Source organism: Chiloscyllium punctatum, chromosome 32 (assembly GCF_047496795.1).
Source record: "Chiloscyllium punctatum isolate Juve2018m chromosome 32, sChiPun1.3, whole genome shotgun sequence".
In the NCBI taxonomy this organism is placed as follows: Eukaryota; Metazoa; Chordata; class Chondrichthyes; order Orectolobiformes; family Hemiscylliidae; genus Chiloscyllium; species Chiloscyllium punctatum.
In genome coordinates, this window is record NC_092770.1 from 44336719 (window position 1) to 44355470 (window position 18752).

General features: G+C 41.1%; 1 protein-coding gene across 1 annotated transcript in view; it reads left to right on the forward strand.

Annotated features, from left to right (window-relative positions):
* The first annotated feature begins 1195 nt into the window (after positions 1-1195).
* Positions 1196-18752, forward strand: part of LOC140458125 (voltage-dependent L-type calcium channel subunit alpha-1C-like) — a 151593-nt gene continuing 134036 nt past the window's right edge. The window contains exons 1-2 of the mRNA XM_072552232.1: positions 1196-1331; positions 15858-15923. Coding sequence (XP_072408333.1) covers positions 1257-1331; positions 15858-15923 — 141 coding nt within the window. The 5' untranslated portion in view covers positions 1196-1256. The remainder of the gene's footprint in view (positions 1332-15857; positions 15924-18752) is intronic.

Genomic DNA, 18752 nt, shown 5'->3' on the forward strand with positions numbered 1-18752 from the left:
AGAGAGAGGGAGAGTGTGTGTGAGAGAGAGAGGGAGAGTGTGTGTGAGAGAGAGAGGGAGAGTGTGTGTGTGAGAGAGAGGGAGAGTGTGTGTGAGAGAGAGAGAGGGAGATTGTGTGTGTGAGAGAGAGGGAGATTGTGTGTGTGTGAGAGAGAGAGAGGGAGAGTGTGTGTGTGTGTGTGAGAGAGAGAAGGAGAGGGGCAGAGAGTGTGTGAGAGAGAGTAGGAGATAGAGGGAGTGTGTGTGTGTGTGAGTGAGAGAGGTCTGTGTGAGTGTGATCATGTGTAAGAGTGTGTTTGTGTGAGAGTGTACAGTCTAGTGGGGTCATCTGTCGTGTGAAAATAACCCAAGATCTCTGTTGAGGCCATCCTCATATGTACCAAGCTTGGCTATTCGCCTCTGCTTGGCAACTCTGCATTGTTACATATCCCGAAGTCCACCTTGTAGGATGGTCACCCGAAGAAGATGTGACATTTTATAAATTCCTACTATGGAAATAAAATCAGTCTGGCTCAAAGTTGGGATACAGACAAACTCTAACACCTTGAATGCATTGTCTGAGCTGAGGTGTCACCTTTTATTTCATGCTAATAAAACCTTATGTTATCTCAGGACTGTGACTTGAAAGAAGTTTTGGGATTTGCACATTAATCAATCGAAACCTGTATCCCCATTCTAAGTAATTGAAGATTTATCAACAATCTAGGTTTGTTTAATACATCACATCAGTTATATAACTCTTTGATCTTTCACTATAAATTCTGTGTCCTGTGATCTTGCCTCACCCAGCTATCTGACCAAGGAGCAGTGCTCTGAAAGCTTGTTCTTTCAAATAAATCTGTTGGACCATCACCTAGTATTATGTCATAAAAAAACTGTATGTGACATAATTTCTAATTATCAGTTCTTCTGATGCTACTTGATTCTGTCCTGTACAGTTATAACAATTAAACAGTCTGATATGATTTTGCACCAAATGCTAAATTAGAGACAATGCCAAGTGCTATCTTAGGTGGTAAATTCATTATTGGTTCTAATTAATAACTAGCTATTGGCTATGTTTTACATTAAATTGTAAACAAAGACTTTTTAATTGTAGGTCACCAGAAAGCTGTTGAATCTGAGAACTGGCTGAAGTATTGCAAATAGTTGCCATTTGTCATTATGTTTTGTGACCTGTTACTTTCTGTAAGGTACTCCAGAATTCAGATGAAAACTCTAGGATTTCCATTACGTTCTTCCGTCTATTTCGGGTGATGCGTTTGGTGAAGCTATTAAGTCGAGGTGAGGGAATCCGAACATTGCTATGGACGTTCATCAAATCATTTCAGGTGAGGGAGTACAGCATCCTTTCATTATGTCTTCCACAGTTATCACAGCTTTTCTTTTCAATATCTCGTTACTAGAAAGAGCGATTACTTTAGTCATCTTTTTACACTATGCTTAGAACAGAGTGTCCATTTCAAGGCTCTTGTTTCCTCAGACACAACCTAATTAAGGTTTTGCTTAAAAACAGATCGCTGGAATGCTCAAGGTTGTATTTTTGCTGCCAGATCCCTTTTGCCAAGAACTTCATAAATCAAGGTTTAAAAAAAAATCAAATTCTGCAGCACGTCAAAGATTTAATGGGCCATCATTGTTGGTTTGTTTGTTACCAGCAGAAGCAGATCTTTGATGGACTGACCATTAGCCTACTACCCTTTGCATATCTCCAATACATAGATGACACATTTGCTATATTTAATTAAGCAGCTCCCTCAAAGAATTTCTTTACACAACACCATCCTGTGCTTAAATTTACCATTTAAATGGAACAATCAAACACACATCTTTTCCTTGATGTATTAGTTAAGAAATCGGCTCATGGATTCTCTACTACTATCTCCTGAAAACTTACATTCAACACCTGGATTGGAATTCCTGCAATTCCAAGTTGGCTACAAAATCAGTTCTGTTGGCAACCTCAAGAATAGAGCATTTCCAAACAACCCTGCATGATAAAGGCTACTGTGGTCAAAACATCACTTGGTATACATTACACAAGGGCCTCTGGTCGCCACCTTTGCCCAGTTTACCTCCGATTACAAAAGTAGAAATTGCTGGAAAAACTCAGCAGGTCTGGCAGCATCTGTGGAGAGAAATCAGAATTAACGCTTCAGATTGAGTGACCCTTCCTCAAAACCGCTGTAAGGAGAAGATGCCTTACAAATTTGACAGGTGAAGCTGACTGTCTTATGCTGCTACTCTGCAGTATACCCGTCAATTAACTTCTTCACTCAAAGAATGTTACTGATAAGCCAAAAAGACATTTTGCTTACCACACAAACGAGAAATTTGATATATTCTAATGCCAGAAATGTAGGCGATATGTCCAAATGACTAACAGACAATATCAAACACCATATCCTGATGACCATTCATAGCAGGCAGCATGACAACAATTCTTAGTCAGCCATGCTTACAAACCTTAGAACATTATGTCCAAATTTACTTGTGATTTTGAACAACATTTATTAACTAACGTGAATCAAGCTAAGATTTACAATGGAAATCAATTTAAGATTATCAGTCAGGCTCACAGTGTTATGCATTTGCAAGTGTTAGAAGCTACATTTATGAACAAGCACCCACTTCTTTTGTAGGCAGAAGTACCTTGTATATTATTGCACTATTTTCATTTGGAACTAAATGAGTCAAAGAGTCTCTGGTGTATTCCCATCACAGCACCTTGACCAATCAGAGTTTACCTGCTGACTTGAGAACTGCGATTGACAGTTAACTGTTCCTGTTACACCTTCATGCCAAAGATAGCACTACACTCTTCTGATGCCATATAAATTGTGTCCCTTTTGCTCAAGTCTGTTTCCTGCTTTCTAGTCCTGATAAGTGCAAGACAAAAAGTATTTGACTTCATTTAAAACAATTATTTATGTTCTTCAGGCTCTCCAGGCAAGAAAACATAATGAAGGCTGGCACTTTCTCTCAGTGTGAGCGTATTAAGCCAAGAAATTTCCTGACTTGCATTATCTGTTTCTTGGATAAAAATAAGTCACTCGAGTGTTAATGGTTCCTTTAAGTCAAATTGTTGTGTTGATATTTTCATTGTTCAGTTTTGAAATTGAATTTAAGAATGTTTTAATTCATGGATATTTTATGAACACAATGATATTTTCCTGAAAAGTTTGGCTGAAATTGAGTTTAAGAAAAGTTAGGATAGACTTTTCTGCCTTCATCCAGAGTTTTTAGAAAAGTAGGCAGAGGACCCCAGTGAGATGGGAGACAAAAATTCTAGTTTCTAATGGTATGTTACAGTTGTGGTATGAGGGGCTGTTCAGGTATGTCGGCTTTTTTGATTCCAGCCTGCATTCAGTAACATGCCCTAAATATATCTTAATGTCCCAGCTTGCTGGGATTATGTTTCAAACTTTAGGGGGGATAGACTTCTTCCTCCAAGCTTCAGTGAGTACAAACTTCTTCAGTACCCTTGTTCCTTCATAACCGAGGTCTTTGTTTGCACAAGCACTTTCAGCCTAAAGATTCCTGTCTGGGTCAGCTAGCTCATGGTAGGTCCCAGTCATTTGCAGTCTTCCCTATTGTCATCATCCTCCACCTAACATCCAGCTTCATGACTGGAGGGAACCAAGGCATCCTGACATATGCAGAGCACCATGGAGTGTCCTGGATCTGTGGAAGTCTGCTACGTACCCTAAGCAGCAACTGTAAAAAAGAAGGGTCCCGACTAAGGAATGTAAGGAGTCTGAGAGCTGCAACCTGTGTAGGGAAGAGACCAACTGCTTGAGGAGAGGGAGCCACATATGTTGAGATGGCAGGAAGTGGCAACGCAAGCCGTGGGTTCCCAAAAGACAGTAGGTTCCACCCTCCAGCAAGACCACTGAAAAGGGGGTCACCCAGAATGAGGGAAAGACCAGCAAGGACACCAGTACAAGGGACAACAACCAACTCAACCCCCAACTGATAAACTGGAGTCAGTGAGGACAAGGCAATAATGGAATTGAGTGGTTATAGATGAAGAGTAACTGGACCGCCCCTGGCCAACAGCAAAAAGGAAAAAGGAGCTGCATGAAGAACATACCAGCAGCTCCTCTGGCAATGAAGATATGCAGTGGGATGACCACAGACAAAGAAAGGGACAAAGCATCATAGGGGAGGAAAGGATTACGCCCAGTCCAGAAATGCCAGCTGGCCGAAGGGGCCCTGTAAAACCCAGCTTTCAGTCATCGGGAACCATGGAGTACACACTGCACCATAGCTCTGGGCAACTGGGAGCAGCAATAATCTGAACAAGGAGCAGAGCACAACAGCAGCTCTGTCAGAATAGGAACAAGACATTCCTGGCTTCATCCATGACCTGACAACACCTGACAATGTCCCAGGGAGGAACAGGACACCTGCCTCAACCGTACAATGTTGCAACAGTTCACCCACATCACAGGAATGCACGAGCTCACTCAGTGACAAGACAATGGGAGAACTGACATTGGAGATTTGATAATCTTAAAAATCTTAAAACACGATTTTGAAAAATTGTCAGTATTAAAGTACATAACATAAAGCCAATGACGTAATTGGCATACTTGGCCAGCATCAAGGTGGACTTCTTGTTTCTGCAGGTGTGCAGGATACCACACCCCAGCAGCTATAGGAAATGGTCGAGCTTGTGGGCCACAGGCCTTTGATTTGGTTGGGGGGTAATGATTGCCGCTCATCCTGAGTGTTCTGCTGCATGGAGACAATTCACCATCTCCAAGCTTAAGGACATGATGGTTGCCTGCCTCATTGTAGAGATGTACAGAAATTAACTTGACACTCTGGTGTTGAAGAGTGAGCAGATGGCCATTCTTTAGCAGCTCCCAGTGCTGCTGTCAACCCCCAGGCCATCATTCTGGCTGGACAGTACAACTGCATCTTTGACACCACGTCCGGATTCCTGGTGGAAACAGTTAAAAATGCCAATCTATATGTCATCTTCAGCTCCCTGTAGACAAAGCACGACATAGAAGCACCTGGTCATGACCAGACAGATGTATCGGCTCAAGGATGGATTTCCTGATTGTGTCCCAAGTGTTTTAAGTCAGATCTACCAATGTCAAGGCAGTGTTCTTCCCTGACCACTGCCTGCTGCTGGCTAACTGTCACCTATAGAATAACCAGCAGGCTGCAAGGCAATGTGGAAGCTGAACATGAAACCGTTGACCCTAGAACACATAAGCTCAAAAGGGATTACACACGTCAGAGAACCATGAAACCCGTCTTTGAGTTTTCAGTGGACTGGTGGGAAATAGTCAAAGAGAACATCAAGAGGTTTGTCATTCTCAAAGGTGTTCAGAAGATGAGAGAGACAAGGAAAGCTGTCTAAATTCCAGAGAAGCATGCAGAACTATTCCTGCTGCAGGTGATGAGGTTTGATGTTACAGAGGATCTCCAGGAGGTGAAGAGCCAGGAAGTCTCACTCTTTGCATCAGAGGGCTACAAGATAATCTTGCAGTCCAAGATCCACTCCATGGAGTAGAATGAGACGTGCCCACATTTCTTCTTCCAGAAGGTGCACAGGGAGAGCTCTATGATCAACAGCCTCAGGGAAGAAGATGCCCAGCAACATCATCTCAGTCTGATATCCTAAGGATCAGCATATCCTTTCATCCCAGACTATATGACATGCAGCCCACAGAGAGCACGGCCTCCCAGTCATTCTAGTCCTCTATCACACAGCTCTTTGCCAACAGCATGTGGGAGAGGCTGGACCAAAGGTTATCTCTGGGTGAGCTAATGAAGGCCTTCGAGTCCTTTGAGAAGAATAAAACGCCTTGATGTGACAGTTTACTGGCTAAGTTATATTCAGCTCTGTGGGAACTGATTGGCCAGGATCTGCTGAAGGTCTATGACAGTATGCTTCTGGCAGGTAGCATATATGAATCCACAAGAAAAAGTATCACCACCCTCATTTATAAGCAGAAAGGGGAGAGGGAAAAAATTAGAAATTGGCAACCACTTTCACCGTTGAACATGGATTATAAAATCCTGTCCAAGTTCTTCATCAACCAGGATAGGTCTGCTCTGGGATCAGTGATTCACCCCACCCAAAGCTGTGCTGCACCGAGCAGAAAGATCTTTAAGAGCCTTGTGCTCCTCAGGGACACGATCACCTATGCGCAGCACGGGGTTGGCGGGGGGGGGGGGGGGGAAGCGGGGCGGGGGCTGAACACTTGCCTCATCAGCCTGGAGAAAGAGACTGCCTTTGACAGGATATCGCACACCTACATGAGGGATATGCACTCCAAAATGGTCTTTGGGAGGGAATCCACAATTGGATCCTGCAGTCATACAGTCTCAATCAATGGGTTTGAATCAAAAAGCATACCGATCAGACCTGGAGTCGGATAGGGTTGCCCCCTCCCCTGCCTTGTTTGTGTGTTGTACAGAGCCTTTTGCCAACTCCATCAGGAAGGATGTGAACCTGAACAGGGTGACTATTCCAGGCAATGGAGGCCTGCAGGTCAAAGCCTCCCTATACGTGGATGGTGTTACTATTTTCTGCTTGGATCCACTCTCAGCACACAGACTCATGAGGATCTGTGACCAGTTTGAACTGGCCTCAGGAGCCAAGATAAATTGAGACAAGAGTGAGGCTGTGTTCTTTGGGAACTGAGCCAACCAATACAGGTTACCTGAACGTGCTGGATTTATGGTTCGGAGGGGCCAGGTCATGCATTAAAACGTAAGATGAGTGTACTGCCAAAGTGAGGCAGTAACTGGCCTGATGGGAACATTGATGCCTCTCTACTGTGGTTAAAAACCTGGTCATCAGATGTTCAATACTCACTGTCAGTGTTGTTGTATGTAGTGCAAGTCTGGGCTATTCCCCGAGCCTGTGCCAGTGCAGCCACCTGAGCTATCTTCCACTTCACCTGGAGATCAAAGATGGATGATTTCCACAGGGGACACCATGTTGTAAGCTCTGGATAAGGTCAACGGTAGTTGGGGAAGAGAGTGAGGTACCCAACGCCACTCCTGTTCTGATGGTTACTTTTGTGTGTGGCTCCATCAAGCTGCTCATAGACACTTGTTATGCAAACACCAAGTATCACTACAAACTGAGGTTCTTCCTGTCTCCGATTTTTGGAAGGATGGGCCTGGCCTCATTGCTGTGAATGTTCCATGTTATTGAACTTTTCCGTAACACCTATCCCTCATGGAAAAAGTTGTGAAAGAAAACAGCAAAACACCTTTGACCACAAGTCCATCGGGCAGTGATCAGTACGTCGCATCCTGGAAATCCTGCAGGTAAAGGAGACGGTTGGTCCTGTGGGGTGGTTCTCTGAGCAGACTCTCAAAATCATTTGGCAGAATGCCTTATTGCTGGAACTCTTCAACAAACACCAAGACATCTCTTGCCGAGTGATAAGGAGGCAATTACCTGTGAAATCCTTCATGTAAGCCCAGACTGTCTCTGCCACTGCACATCAACCTCGAAGCAGCTGAAGGGGGAAGAGACTGTCACACATCTCCTTCTAAGATGCAGATTTTTGTTGAGGTTTGTCCCAAGCAGCTCTGTGACGCACGACTCTGATTTCTACAGGTTGATCCCCGAGATACATACCAAGACAAGTATCAACTCCACCTGGAAGACCATCAACTCAAGGAAAGTTCTTGGTGTTACAGTGCAAGATGTTGACCTCAACCAAGTGTTGTCGATTGGCACATTCCAAGGTCCAGGACCACATGCTGAGGGATGCCTTAAAGCTTGGGACAACTGCTGCCAAGGCACAATGGGAAAGGGTGTAGTCTAAAGTCTTTCTGCCAAAGTATAACAAGGGTCTGTTCAGTAGACAGACCCTCTTGGTGCCTCAAAATAAACATAAATAGTCTCCTACATAAATTGAAAATTCCTCTGTTTTTTGCAACTGTAAAGAAGCTCTAGAAAATGTCAAAGTTCCTAAAGTTTGTTCAATTATGATTTAGAATTATGTATGTATTTACAGATGACATTTAAGAATCAAGTATATTTTTGAAATGCCATAAAAAGCAGTGAAGCCTGTCTGGTTTAATAAACCTTACAATAAGTATCAATCATATGCATGGTTGCTTGTATTAAATGCTTACAGAATTAGGGATGAGGCCTACCCAAGTGAGGTAGCCATACTGGTTGACATGAGCAGACCTGACCAGGAAAGGTAGGTGGACTGAAATCAAAACTGAGGAAATTCAGATAAAGGTCAATTAGGTAGAAAGGGATGGGAAGGAGGATAACTTAAAGAATGGTGTTGGAAGCACTTCAAGGGAGGAACTTAGGGGAGGAACTTAGGGGAGGAACTTGGAAGGCAGTGTGAGAGTCACAACATATGGCGGGGGGGGGATAAGAAAGGGTGAGAGTTGCATATTTAGAATGAGGAATACAATAGAACATTTAGCTGTGTAAGATTGTGAAAAAGAACAGTTACATTGTATAAAGGGCTTGTAAGGCTGAGGCTGGGCATGAGGATCTGGATGGATATGGGAACAGAGGAAGAGCAGAACTATATGGTTTACTGGGTATATCCTGCACATCCAGATGCAACCTGATTGGTCTGACCTAATGGCCCCGAAAGAAGGGATGTTGTACATTGGGGCACCTCTGGAATCTCCTGAGGTAACAGCCCATGGGTGCCTGTCTGTCACTGCTTTTACTTGTTGATGTATAATGCACCTCTCTGAAACCATGAGAGAATGGAGCACCTAGAGGGAGGTCAATATCCTTCTGCTCCCTTTTGCCCATCCAGTGAGTAAATGCAGATATGGTTCAAGTAATGGTGTGAAGCTCTCCACTCATTTCTGGCAGATACTGAAAGTTCTGCTGGTCCTGGCTCTCCGTGACAGCCACCAAATGTTTTAGGGAGACAACTAGGTGCTCAGATGCTAGAGCTACAACATCAGATTGAATTTGGGCAGACTGCTCAACCTATCACTCCAATATGTACAGGATCTCTGGCACCTCTGCCAGACATTCTCCTGCTTTTCTATTGTTATGTTGGTGTTTCCTTTGGAACCAGGAATTATATACTAGGTTGACAAATTTTACGTCTGAACAGGAACACTTTATGGATGATGCTGTCACCTTCACAGCTGGTTTTAGACTGAACCTAAGGTCAATCCAGGTCACTTGACCAGCTCTCTTAAAGGAACAGCACCTCCAACTGTATACATAACACCTCCGTCTTTCCATCAGCTCATTAATGTGAGTCCAGAGGCTCATCATCTGGAGCTGGCATGGCAAGGGCCTGTTCTCCAACAATCCTCCATGTTTCAGAGACCTCGGCCATTTCTTCCTCTATATTTGTGGGCCCATATCAGCGTTGTGCTCACCAGAATGTAACCATGTGTAGGTGAGGACTGCAGATGCTGGAGATCAGAGTCAAAAAGGTGTGGTGCTGGAAAAGCACAGCTGTTCAGGCAGCACTGGAGGAGCAGGAGAGTCAACGTTTCGAGCATAAGCTCTTCTTCATGTGGTATGTGTATGCAATGAGCTGACAGAGGAAGTGGTGGAGGCTGGTACAATTACAACATTTAAGAGTCGTATATGGGTGTATGAATAGGAAGGGTTTGGAGGGAATTGGGCCGGGTGCTGGCAGGTGGGACTAGATTGGGTTGGGATGTCTGGTCGGCATGGACAGGTTGGACCGAAGGGTCTGTTTCCATGCTCTACATCTCTATGACTCTAAGTAGCACTACATTGGTATCTGCAATGAAGTAACAGATATTCTTTGTACAAGTCATCTGTAGTGACCAACCTCCTGTGTGACAGACCTCTCCAGTGGCAATGTTACAACACTAACTCATAAAAGCATGAAGCATTGAGTGGACAGTTGTACATAACCTTGTGGAGGTTAGTAGATCATTCATTCTGTGGAGACACTGGAGCCACCTGTGGGCACATAGCTCTACAGCTATCTATGTCTAAGTGTCTTTGTCATTCAGGACGGCATCATGTTGCCACCCTGAGAGAAAAGAACAACTTCCTTTCTCTCATGGACAGCCTTCAGGAGAACATCTGTGGAGACATCATAAAGGTCTTAGTGCCACTTTTTATCTGGCCTCTGATTTCTCTTGGGTTGAGTTGGGATGGCAAGCTGAGATTGAATGATATTCCTGGCTTGCAGAGAGTGAAGTGCTGTTTGGGTGCATCCAGACGTTGGAACCTAAAAGGTCCTGGCAGGGAGCAGAACTTCCTATCTTCCTGCCTAAAATTTGACAATACACAATGAGCTTCAACAACACAACAGTGTAAAAAAATCCAAACCCCCTCCAAGCAGCAGTACCTCCCACCCACTTTTAAGCCCAACTCCATATCAGCATAAAAAGAAATTCCACCCTTCAATATTGTTTGATGTTAAAATGTACCAGTTAAAATTGCAGGACTTGCATTTCATCAAGGCTCATGTCTCTTGACTTTAGCTGCTTCCAGATATTTGCAAGTATTTATCTGAATGAAACATTTGATCTTCCACATTTGTATCATTTTATGAGGGAGAAAGACTTCTATTCTGTAGTTTTGCATGAGGCTGGTGAAAGAAATGCCTTGCCTGATGCAGCAAAACATAAGAACTTAAACAGGAGCAAGAGGGACCAAGCAGCCCCTCAAGCCTGCTGTCCCATTCAATATGATTGTGGCTGAACTCCCAACTCATGTGCTCGAGCTATCCTGTCCTACTGTGCCAAATCCATTGATTCCCATAGTGTCTAAAAAAGGTTAATAATCTCAGCCTTGAAAATACTCATCAACTGATTTTCTACAGCTCCCTGAGGTAGAGAATTGCAAAGATTCACAAACTTCACAACAGTTTTAAATTTCTAATCCCTTATGTTGATACTACATTCACTAGTTCCAGCCTCTCCAGCCTGGGGAAACAGTCTTTCAGCATTTATCCTGTTAAGTCTCTAAGAATTTGAAATTTTCAATTACATTATGTCTTCCTCTTCTAAATTCTATAGAATAAAGACTTACTCTAATAAACTGCTCAGAAGGAAATTTCTCCCCTCCCAGGAATTAATCTGGTGACTGTCAAGGTAATTATACATTTTCTTAGACAAAGCAACCAAACATATACAGGTATTGCAGGTGTCAGGTCACCAAAGTTTTATTTCATGCAGAAAAGAATCCTTACTCTTTCCCTCCAACTCCCTTGCAAAAAAACTAACATGCAAATTGCATTTTTAATTGCTTTTTTGTAGCTGCGTGGTTACTTACTGTAATTTACAAACAAGGATAGATCTCCCCCACCCCCAAATTCACCTCCCAACGCCACCTGAATACGAGCATTTAATATTTATGTACATTAAAAAACCACCTTGCCATTCTTCCTACAAAAGTGGATAATTATATATTTCCCCACATTATATGCCATTTGCCACCTTCTTCAAAATGTATTTAATTGGTCTTTATCTCTTTTCAGCCTCTTTACATCATCCCTCACAACTTATTTTCCCACTTTGTTTTGCACAGTCAGAAAACTTGAATAATTAAAAGTGGCCCCTTTCTCTAAATCAGTTGTATAAACCTGTGCACCAATCCTTGTGGATTTCCAGATTACACTCTGTAATCCCCAAAATGACCTGTTTACTCTTATTCCCTGATTTCTGCCTGTTAATCAATCCTCAATCCATACTATTATATTATTTGAAATGTCATTAGTTCTTGTCACGTGGAACAATTTCTTGAGAACTACTTATCCAATCCATCAGAAAATCCAAACTTACTAGATTCATTCTTTCTACTTTATCAATGTTACTAATTATGCTCTCAAAAAAAACTAATAGTTTTCTCAAGTATGATTTCTCCATCATAAATCCATTTGAATTTATGAACCAGATAGTGATTTTCTGTTATAATCTTATCATTAATAACAGATTCTACAATTTTCAGTACTTTGATGTCAGGTTGGGACTGGAGTTCTGCTTTTTCTCTCTTCTTCCTTTCTTGAACAAATGGGTCCAATCCACAGAGATGGTTCTGGCCTACAGAGGAATTTGGGAAATTAAAGCCAATGCAGCCACTTCTCTTACAAATTTGTAATGTAGGATGCCAAGTTCTGGCTTTTAGTTACATTAATTAAGTTTAATATTAATTAAGTTTCTCACTCTCATTAGACTCTTAATTTCCCACAATTTCCAGAAAGATCTTTGAGACTTCTGCCGTTTCTTATTTCTCATTATAATTCTTCTGTTACTGTCTCTAAGGATCCCACATGTTTCTACATGTAAATTTCTTACAATCTGATTTTATATTTCATGCTAGTTTAGTCTCATCTTCAACTTTCTCATCCTTTAAGAATGTCTTGATCATTCTTCGATGTTTTTTTTAAATCTTCCCAATCCATAGCTTTACCATTCTTTTTAGGTGATGTTGTAAGCTGCTTCTTTTAATCTAATAACTTCTCAAATTAGCCACGGTTGCATGACTTTTCCAGTTGCACTCCATAGTTTCAAGGAGGTGATGAAAGAATTAGGTAAAATAATGGGTGCTGACAGGTGGGACTAGATTGGGTTGGGATATCTGGTTGGCATGGATGAGTTGGACCGAAAGGTCTGTTTCCATGCTGTACATCTCTATGACTCTATGACTCTAAGTTGAGACTACTGGGCAGTGATTACTACATTTATCACCTTATTAACTTCATCATCTTAAAGGTTACATTGGCACTCAGTTCTGCATGCTAACAGGTCATTTTAGGAATCATCTCTTAATCAGCAGGCGAAAGTTTCTCAAAGAGGATCATAAGCCCCTGTACCACTGAGCTGGCTGATGTATCAAATTTATTGCTTATCAGGGTCAGTTAGACTGAAAAGGCAATCAGTTTTACATCCATGACTGCATTTTCACAAGTACAGTGTGTAATGATTGTAAATAGTTCATGTAGGAGTTTTTCAGGAAGCTGCCAAGAATATATATACAATCCCAATCACCTCAGCTCATTCAACCACCTTTGTGGCTGATCCTGTGAGACAAGACATATTCTCTGAACTCTTTCTGAACACTCAACACTGCTCCAACACACAGATAGGGGACAAAAAATAAGTTCTACCAAATGACTGCAAAGGAAAAGACAGGTTGGGAGTTGAAGATTATCAGACCAATGGGCTGAATGGCCTTCTTCAGTTCCTATACCTTACAGTTTTACTGTCTTATACAAGGGCCACCATCAAGAACACCATAGATATGTTGATGATAAGGTTTATGAAATATGTAATATGTACCCTTAATTGTGTCCCACATGATTACTGTCTGCTGTGCATTGACACTCCAGAGAAGAATAATGTTGAGCCAAGGAAATATCTCAGTGGAAGACTAGAGTCAATAGCTGCCATCCAGTACAGGTGCTCCTGGATTGGTGTGGGGTGTAGGCCACAGGACATAGACATACATGGCCAGGAGTTTCATACCTCTTTGATCAGCAGATGTTTAAGGGCAAGTGGAAAAGGATGCTGAGCCAAGAATCTCTTTCCCAGAGGTGTGATTCTTAACCTGTCATCAGCGATCCTTATCACCCATTGTTAGGTTCTTTTTCTTGAAAAGAACCAAATACCATATGACTGAAATGTGCATTGTCCATCAGATAAACGCGTACTGTCAAGTGTCTTGCCTTTTTACAGGCCATATCCTCATCAGTTTTAACATCTTGACAACTGTTGTTTCAAAATAAAGATGTAATTAATTATAAATTTAATTTCAACAACTTTTTATATTAAATATTACGTTAGTATACATGTTACATAATAACACCATCCAATGAACCCAAGTACTAATCTATGGCTTTCGGCATATGCTTATAATTTCTATTGGATGGTCCACCTGAGCTTTGCATTGATGTGGAGGCAGGTTGATGTATCCCAAATCTTCTGGGTTTTTAAATCTTACTGGGATTTGGCATATTTGGAGCCACCTGCATCTCTGCCAGGGCCATCTCAGTCATCAGAACACAATCTAGCATTCCTGTCACTGTCGGAGGAACTGAGGAGGTATCTTCAGCTGTAAATCCTTGAAATGAGCCCACATTGCCTTAAAGCTGGTTTTCCACAACCATTTAAGGCTTCACATTCACTCATGTAGTCACCTGAAGTGGTTGTGGCTTTGGCAATGGAAAGATGCATGGCAGGCCCATCTCAGCCATTCATCAATTTATTGATTTCATAGATGAGGCTAGGGTCTGAATGCCCGTAACCCCTGCATCCAGTTAGTTCTATTTTCCATATATGTCTTCATGAGGATGTCAGTCTCTAAATCAAGGTCATTATACATTTACATGTCCGAAAACAATTAACCACTCATGTCACAGATGGAATCCTTTAACATTTGTACACGGGGCTTCACTCTCTGGAAACCTAAACAGATGTTCACAGATTTGATACATTAGCCAGTCCCTCTCCTGCTTTGTTAATGGCATCCTAGGTCCACCATCTGCATGAAATTGAGCAGCTGTAGAAACATTTTTAATTAATCTTTTCAGAGACATTGTGACATACCACTTGAGCAAGTGGGATTGAACCCAGGACTCTGGGTTCAAAGGTAAGGACACTAATACTGCATCACAAGCACCTTGGGATTGGTTATAGCTGTTACTGTTTTCATTATCTCCTCCTATGTATCTGTGAAGTATACTCACCAGATTATGCCACACCATTTACACATGCAACAGCTCACCAGTGTTAATGTGTCTGCACAGCAATGGGTGGACATAGTCTTCAGATGCTAATGCATCCTTTGAGATTTCCAATGTCTCTAGTGTCTGAAATGTTTCTCAACTTTTAAGATCCCCTCTACCTGATGGATACAGACCAAGTTTGCCAGAAAGTGATTGGGTTGATCCATTCAAGTAAAAGTAAACTATATAGGTCTGCTGATTCTTAATTACTAACAAACAATTTCTCTGAAAATTAACTTTGAAAAGTCTCAATCCTTTTGATTTGAGCGAGTTTTGAGAAGATTGAGGAGGTTGAGGAGATTGAGAAGATGGACAACACATCCATCTTAGGACAAGCCAAACAGAGACACACATGAGAATTCGTAGAAGCATGGCATTCCAACCGGAACTCTAGCAACAAACACATTGATTTGGACCCAACTTACCACCCCTGAGAAAAAGAACAGGAAATGACATCACTGTAGGAAATGACATCACCAACCCAAAGAAACCCAAACATATAAGTAGAAAGCAGGAATTGTCAGCAATGCTTTGTCCGAAGGCTCACTGAAGATGTTACCTAGTATGGTGACGAAATGTCTGAAAATGAACCTTCCAGTTCAGTGAGCAAACCTACATCCAGAACCCCGTTTTGATTTGAATTGATGTTGGAAACTTAGAAAAAATGTATTTTTCTTTACTTTTATTCATCTCTGTCTCTCAACTCCAATTCCTTTTTGCTTTATTTAGCTTTCAGTTCTTAATTTACGATTAAAGTAAACATTCTTAATTCATATTCCTTGCTACTGACTGTACACTTCTTAGTAACAATGTTTCTGTCATTGATGAAGAAGATGCATAATTGCTTGTTTTGATTTCCTATATCAATAGCACAATTATTCATACCAGCTTTGTGAGCCAAACCTCTTTTGATCCTGCAATAAATGCTCATCTTATCCCCATATCTCCAATTTGAAGTTTAAAACCTACAAAAAATAGACAGGAACCCACCTGTTACTTCACTATCCATGCTACCAGAGAACAGCAACTTTATTTCACAATGGAGCAAAACATTCTTATCTCGATATTCATTCTTGTTCAACAGATATTACTATTTGCAATAGTCAAGGCATTAAAGCCAGCGGTCAATAAAGTCAGTTAATGGTATTTTCACTTTCATTACAGGCACTGCCATACGTTGCTCTTCTAATTGTTATGCTGTTCTTCATCTATGCTGTGATTGGAATGCAAGTAAGTGACCTTGTACTAAGGATACATCATCACATTTGTTCAGCACCAATTCATATATCGTGTGGTAAGAAAACAACAAGTATTGTATAATGTACCAACTGGCCACTGCCTTTATTATGGTTAATTTTTGACATATGTGAAACTGATTATTTAGTTTTGTCCAATATAGATTTATACAATACAATATGTAGATGAATAATATTGAATTAATAAATAGCTGCTAGCCTGAGGAAGCTCATACAACACTGGCTACTAGGTGCAAGAAGCTATATCGTGCTCCATTATGACAAACAGTATCCTTCCAGAACAAGCATTATTCAATTGCATATGTGACCATACATCAGTCAGAACAAATTATGTTTATACTCTGCCTGGAACTTGAAAACTATCAATAGATCTTGGACTTGTTATTACTGACAGAACCAGTAAATCTATTCCCACCTCTCATTACTAATGATAACAGATCCGTTGGTAACCATGGAGTTCTCTCCATTTAATTTCTAAAACCTAATCAAAAGATGATACATCAATCCATTCATTCACAATGTTCCTACTGTAAACACAGTCATGTAGGAAAACCTGCCTGTTTCTTCCCATGAGCACCAGATATTCAAATGCACAATATCCTCAAAAATGTGACAACAGTATTTTTGAGAATTCAATCAAAATATGTAATAATTTGCTCAACAATAATAATTTAACATAATAAATAGCCTCAAAATACTTATCAGAAGCATTATCAGACATGATCAGACATTGAACCATAGAAGGAAACTTTAGGAAAGAAAAACCAAATGCTTAGTCAAAACAGTGGGTTTTAAGGAGCATCCTAAAGGAGGTGAGAGAGATGGAGAAATTTAGGAAAGGATTTCCAAAACTTTGGCCAAGACAGCTAAAGGCATAGTTACAATAATGAACCAATAAATATTAGGGACCATAAGAGGCTGAAATGGAGAACACTAGCGTTCTCACAGATCTGAAGAAGGTAGCATAGACTCAAGAGAGGTGAGACCATGGAGGGAGTTGAAAGAGTTCTAAAAATTTTAATTTGATGAATACTAATCCAGAAGTCAGTAGAGGTCAGTGGACATGGGTTGTGGTGTGTGAATGAAACTTCAGTGCAACTAAGGAATATGAACAACAGAATTTGAATGAATTCAGGTTTATGGCAAGTATAAAGGTAAGAGGCTGCCATAACAGAATTAGAATGGCTATGTTTGAAGATAATAAAATCATGGGTATGGATCTAGCCAGCACATAGATTGAGGCAGAAACCAGAGCTATTGCTATCAGAAGCTCATCTTTGTCAGATGGGAAGCCAAAGTTGCAAGTACTCTGGTTCACCACTGACGCTAGCCATTTGATGATTAGAAACAAATACTATGAGATGGAGTTTGTGACAGGAGCCAAAGATGATAGCATCTGGTTTCTGAATATATAATTGCAGGAAATCAATACTAACATCAGCCTAGCAGGGTGACAAATAGAATCATAGAAAAGCTACAGCATACAAAGGGTCATTTCATGCCTCATGGTGCACCAACAGAATAAACAGGTGTTTTTTTTCTCTCTCTTTTCAGATTTCAGAATTGCACATTATACTCCAACTGTGGCCTAACCAACCTTTTCTACAGTTCCAGCATAACCTCCCTGCTCTTAAATGTTATGCCTCAGCTAATAAAGTGTAAAACATGCCTTAATCATTTTATCCATCTGGCCTGATACCTTAAGGATCAGTGTTCATGCACACCGAGGTCCCTTTGATTTCAGTGCTTATCAAGATCCTATTATTCATCATGTTTTCACTTGCATCGTTTGTCCTGCCCGAGTGCATCACCTTACATTTATCTAGATTGACTTTCAGTTGCCACTGATCAGTCCATCTATACCTTCTTGTAATGTAAGGCTATCATCCACATAGCTTACTACCCCATGAATTTTCGGATGAGAATTACAGTATTCCATTGTTTTATTTGCCATCCCCAAAGACATAACCCCTCACATCCTTGGATTACATTATTTTTGCCACTTCTTCACCCATTGAACCAAAGCATTGATATCATCCTGAAGCAACAGCTATCCTCTTCATTACCAACTACCTGTCCAATTTTTGTGTAATCTGCAAACTTCCCAATTATGCCGCCTACATTTAAGTTTAAACCACTAAAATATATCACAAACACTAAGGAACTCAACATTAAGCCCTGTGGAACACTATGGAAACTACTTTCCAATCACAAAAACATCCATTCACCATTATCCTTCATTTCCTGTCACGAAGCCAATTTTGGGCCCAACTTGGCACGTTCCCCTGTGGATTTTAAGGTTTTCTATTCAGTCTGCCACATGGGACCTTGTCAAATGACTTACTAAAATCCACGTACAGTACAACCTCGATTATCCAAATGAGATAGGTGGGGAGTATTTTATTCAGATAACTGATCGTTCAGATTACCGATCTGTTCATAAACAAGCGGTAATTTGACTGCCGGTTATCGAACATACCTCGGTTATCTGGCAATGCACGCCATAATGCCGTTTAACTGATAACTGAATGCTGAGGTGCCTAAAGCCGTTTTTACTAGACCTTGAGATCTTGTTCAGATAATTGATGTTTGGATACTCGAGGTTATACTGTAGATAACATCAACAGCATGTCCTCATCAATCCTCCATGTCACTTCCTCAAAGAAATTAATTTAGCAAGATACAACCCTTGCTTAACAAAACCAGAATATCATATGTTTCATAAACTCACCTCTTGTTCTTCTGAACTTCAATGGACAGTAGTTCAACCTGTCTAACCTTTCTTCATAAGACAATGGCTTCA